At 31.7% G+C, this 4222-nt stretch overlaps 1 protein-coding gene across 2 annotated transcripts; it reads left to right on the top strand.

The window, feature by feature from the left end:
* Positions 1-650: 650 nt before the first annotated feature.
* On the top strand, positions 651-3833 carry LOC111315178 (polycomb group protein FIE2-like). 2 transcript variants are annotated; one of them, XM_089749517.1, is made up of 9 exons: positions 651-1497; positions 1631-1757; positions 1844-1923; positions 2025-2096; positions 2671-2730; positions 2859-2955; positions 3123-3186; positions 3270-3329; positions 3425-3833. In XM_089749517.1, exons 5-9 carry the CDS (start codon positions 2707-2709, stop codon positions 3498-3500), a joined length of 321 nt encoding a protein of 106 aa, XP_089605643.1. In that variant the 5' UTR covers positions 651-1497; positions 1631-1757; positions 1844-1923; positions 2025-2096; positions 2671-2706; the 3' UTR covers positions 3501-3833. The 2 variants fall into 2 exon arrangements, with proteins under 2 accessions (XP_089605643.1, XP_089605644.1); XM_089749518.1 differs by having other exon boundaries at positions 1631-1761.
* The last annotated feature ends 389 nt before the right edge of the window (positions 3834-4222 follow it).

Genomic DNA, 4222 nt, shown 5'->3' with positions numbered 1-4222 from the left:
GCAAATTTGGTATCTCCACCCCAGAATTTTTGTCCTCTATCGCTTCCATTTGTGCCGTGGCAGAAAGTGATTGGCCAGTGCTACATGGTAGTGCTCAGCAGTTCCATCTGTATATTTTTAAACTGAAAGGCAAGCTCACAATTAGTATTCAAAAGGAAATTTAGTCAAAGATATTAAACAGGCATCTCCAAAAGCTTCCGAAGTTACAATATGAATTCCGAATTGACTCAGGCGAGTTCTTCTTTTCTCTTGTTTTATCTTCCTTTAGATTTTAAATGCTGTGTTGCTATAAATGATGGCTTTATTTTGGATTTGATCTCCAATTCCCATCCGAATAGAATAGATTGTTAAAGTGATGTTATCTCTTATCTAATAAATATTTAATTTTTTGTAGTCTTATCTTTATGTTAGATCTCTTCATTTATCGTCAATTGATTTTATTGTCAATTGATTTTAAGTTTGATATTTGATATAATATCAGGATTTTGTTTTGTTAGTTTTTTTAAATCTATCACGTGATAGGTATATGTCAAAGTGGCATTATTTTACATCTAATAAATATAATTTCTTATAATCTTATATTCAGGTTGGGTTTCTTCATTTACTGTCAATTAATTTTAAGTTTGATACTTAACATAGATCTCATGTCTTAGTTGAATTTAAATATGGTTTTTTAGATCTAATTCTATTACATTGTTTTGATCTGTTATTAAATCTTTTAAAATTTGGTGGGTGGAATTCTGTAGTATTCCTTTTAGATGATTCAATTAGAATAGCTCAATTGGCATAGAGCATATAGATTAGGTACAAATTTTGGTGGTTATGAATTGATTATATATATTCTATAGGATTATAAGAACATGTTTTTTACTGATTTTATTGAAAATGGAGCTTTGTGAACTTTGGGCATCTTAACGTAGATACATGTTAAATTTCTTGCAAGTGCTATATGGATCATGCGGAATACTAAGTCCATTTATTGCAGATTTTGTGTAAAATTTCTTGATTTTAAAGTCTAAAAGAAAAAAACTGTAGTAGTCAGTTATTAGATCACATGAATGTTCATTTTTGGTTTTGACAACTTTATATCCCCTCTTTACAAAGTTCTGCATTGCCAGCATTATGTTTTATTTTCTTATACCTTTGTGCCTAGAAGCATTTCTTACTTTTAATCGAATAGGGGCTGTTCCTTTTATATAAGATACATGGTGCGCAAGTCCCTCGCTAGTTCCTTTATTATCTTTTATTCTTTGTGGGGCATCACATAATTCATATGTTTTTTAATCTGTCTATTACGCTTGGGCCAATCATATCTTTTGACCACCATACAAAACAGTAAGGCACCAGTCCATAAAGCATGTTTCCATCTGCTAGCAAAAATTTTGTTATTCATATGCTGATGGTTATGATGGCTATTGTAGGATTTCCATCCTTAAGACATTCATCGAATTGTTAGTTGTGGCATGAATAACACTGTTAAGATTTGGCCAATGATAGGTATGAGTATGACACTTATCATTATGGAGCGTTGTTTTGGTTGTTTTCTGTGGAAAAAAACTAATTTATCAGATGTAATGGAATCATTACAGTCAAAACTAGGGATATGTCATTTATCAAAAGTCAATTTCAGGGCCTTGGCTTTGAGGGTACTGGCTTGAGCTGGAATGATTGGATCCGAAATTACATGTTATCTAGCACCAAAAAGAATTGAGTGCCATATGATTGTCAGCAGATTTGATTGAACACTAAACTGTCAGGCAGGTGATCAAATACGAGAATTACCAGTGAGTAAACATCAATTAAGTGTTCACTCCTTTCCTTAATTTTCTTAATCTTTCTACAGAGTTCAGGACTTATGTCGAGAAATCATTCACTTGGACAGATCTTCCATCAAAATTCCCTACAAAATATGTACAATTCTCTGTGAGTAGCTTCTTCTTGTTCTTCTTTTTCTTCCCTGTGAGTAGCTTCTTCTTATCTATGTAAACGATGACTGTTGTTATAGTTATATCTATTATTTTTAGGTGTTCTTAGCTTCAATTCATTCAAACTATGTGGACTATAATCGGTGGCTTGGTGATTTCATTCTGTCTAAGGTAAATGATTTGCTCTATCCACTATTACATCATCTTTCACGGAAAGCTCAAATATAATTTAATATGTATTTCCACATTGCTTTGTTGTTTACTCAACCGAGAAAGTTGAACCATTTTGTAAAGCATCTTTGAACAACCTTTTAGGACATCACTTGCTTGAGTAGTATAAAATGCAGGCAGCTTTCTGATGTCTTACATTAAAGCTAGTTAACATTACCTTTGCCCCTTTTTCTGATATTGTGCTTTGGTACTGGAAATTGGGATCTAAGATGAAAAACACTTATGTTGCATGTCGCTTCGCCAAAAAATCATTTCCTAAAATGGCATGTTACCTTTTTTCCAAAGTCAGGTTACAAATTTTTTTTATAGTAAAATCATTGTTAAAAATACAACATTTAGAAACTTTCTTTTTAAGTTAGGAGTCCTATATCTTGAAAAAGTTTCAGTTGAAGTATTGTTGGAAACTTTTCCTTGACCTTGTTATCATACACCTTTTGAGTATGTTGTTTTATTATAAGCCTGAATTATGTATATTACTTTTGGTTATATAAGTTATTGTGTGGTATAATTGCAGAGTCTTGACAATGAAATTGTTCTATGGGAACCAAAGATGAAGGAGCAATCTCCTAGAGATGTTTGAACTTTCCCATTTCTCTTGCAAAGCCCTCAGTTTCTCTTTATTTTTCCTGTTACAGATATATATCTTTTCTAATACCCTCCATTTTTGTTACAATGATGAACTTTATGATGTTTCTTGTTTAGGGTACAACTGACATCCTTCAAAAATACCCTGTCCCTGAGTGTGATATTTGGTTCATCAAATTTTCTTGCAACTTTCATTACAATGTTGCTGCTATAGGTATGTGGAAGGCCAAATGCCTTTCTCTTTTGGATGTAAACAATATAGCAATAGCAGTATATTTGCTTGTTGAGTTACAGCCATCCTTATTTCTAATGTAAACAATCTTCATAAGCTGAATATTGTTACCGTATGTACTCATTTATAAGTTTTGTTGGACTTGGCAGGAAATAGAGAAGGAAAGATTTTTGTATGGGAACTGCAAAGTAGCCCTCCTGTTCTTATTGCCAGGTTTGCTTGATTTGCTCTCACTGTTACTAAAAGGAAATGCCTTGTTTATGTATTTAATGGTCTTCTTATTTTGTCTCTGGTAGGCTATCTCGTGCACAGTCAAAGTCTCCAATAAGACAGATTGCCATGTCCTTTGATGGAAGGTAACTATCACTTGATTTCTAACGGTGTTCTGTCAATGAATCATGATGCTTTTTATACACCAGGCGAACCTTCCATTTGCTTTTGGTTGTTGCAGCACCATTCTCAGTTACTTGGCAATTCCTAGAGAAGCTATGATGATTGTTGAAACTCATTTGTGCTATAACAGTTAAGAGTATTAATTGATGATGCTCAGAACTTTGTTAGATTTTGTAAATAAAAGTTGGTTTATTCCTGCCTAGTTATTTGCTATTGAAGGATCTCATACAGGGAAGCACTGCAAGCAGGTGAACCTTACTGGAATCTAGCTTAGTGCCTAACAATGGCTTCAAATGAGTTGAGTTGAGTGGGAGTTGAGAAATGGTGATAGAGGGAAATGATACGAGGAAAGGATTCTTGTTGGTTTTGACTGTGTATTGCTTGTTGTCTTGCTAATCTATCTAAGTTTTTTGGATAAAAAACTATGAAGTACATTGACTCTCACTAAAAGAATGAATGAGGATTATATAGACTTTTATTGAGAGTCGTAATCCTCACTAAAAAAACTCCACTTATATAGTGCTATTTGTTTTTTAATTTTTAGCTATTTTTTATATATCTATAAAAATAATAATCAATTAAAAGTTTATGTTATCTACTTAATTATTTGTGTTACAATAAAATTTTCTTACGTTTATTCTTACCTTACATTGCATTTAAAAATGTCATATCTCTTTCTAACCAATTTTACGTCAAATAATATAAATTTTATGTTTTTTTTACTTGTTTATGTTACATATTTGTTTTTTTTAATTATTAGCTATTTTTCTTATACATTTGTAAAAGCAATAATAAATTACATTACAATAATATATTTCTTACAATTATTCTTATTTTTTATTACGTTTATAATTGT

This window comes from Durio zibethinus, chromosome 20 (assembly GCF_047325235.1).
Source record: "Durio zibethinus cultivar Kanyao isolate XHJ-2024 chromosome 20, ASM4732523v1, whole genome shotgun sequence".
Taxonomy (NCBI): Eukaryota; Viridiplantae; Streptophyta; class Magnoliopsida; order Malvales; family Malvaceae; genus Durio; species Durio zibethinus.
The sequence above is the reverse complement of the archived record's forward strand: the minus strand, read 5'-3'. Positions and strand labels throughout refer to the sequence as shown.

Coding starts and splice junctions, on each gene's coding strand:
- LOC111315178 (XM_089749517.1), top strand. CDS start 2,707: ATGAAGGAGCAATCTCCTAGAGAT. Junction 2,731..2,858: donor AGGAGCAATCTCCTAGAGAT/GTTTGAACTTTC, acceptor TTTCTTGTTTAG/GGTACAACTGACATCCTTCA. Junction 3,330..3,424: donor GCCATGTCCTTTGATGGAAG/GTAACTATCACT, acceptor TGGTTGTTGCAG/CACCATTCTCAGTTACTTGG.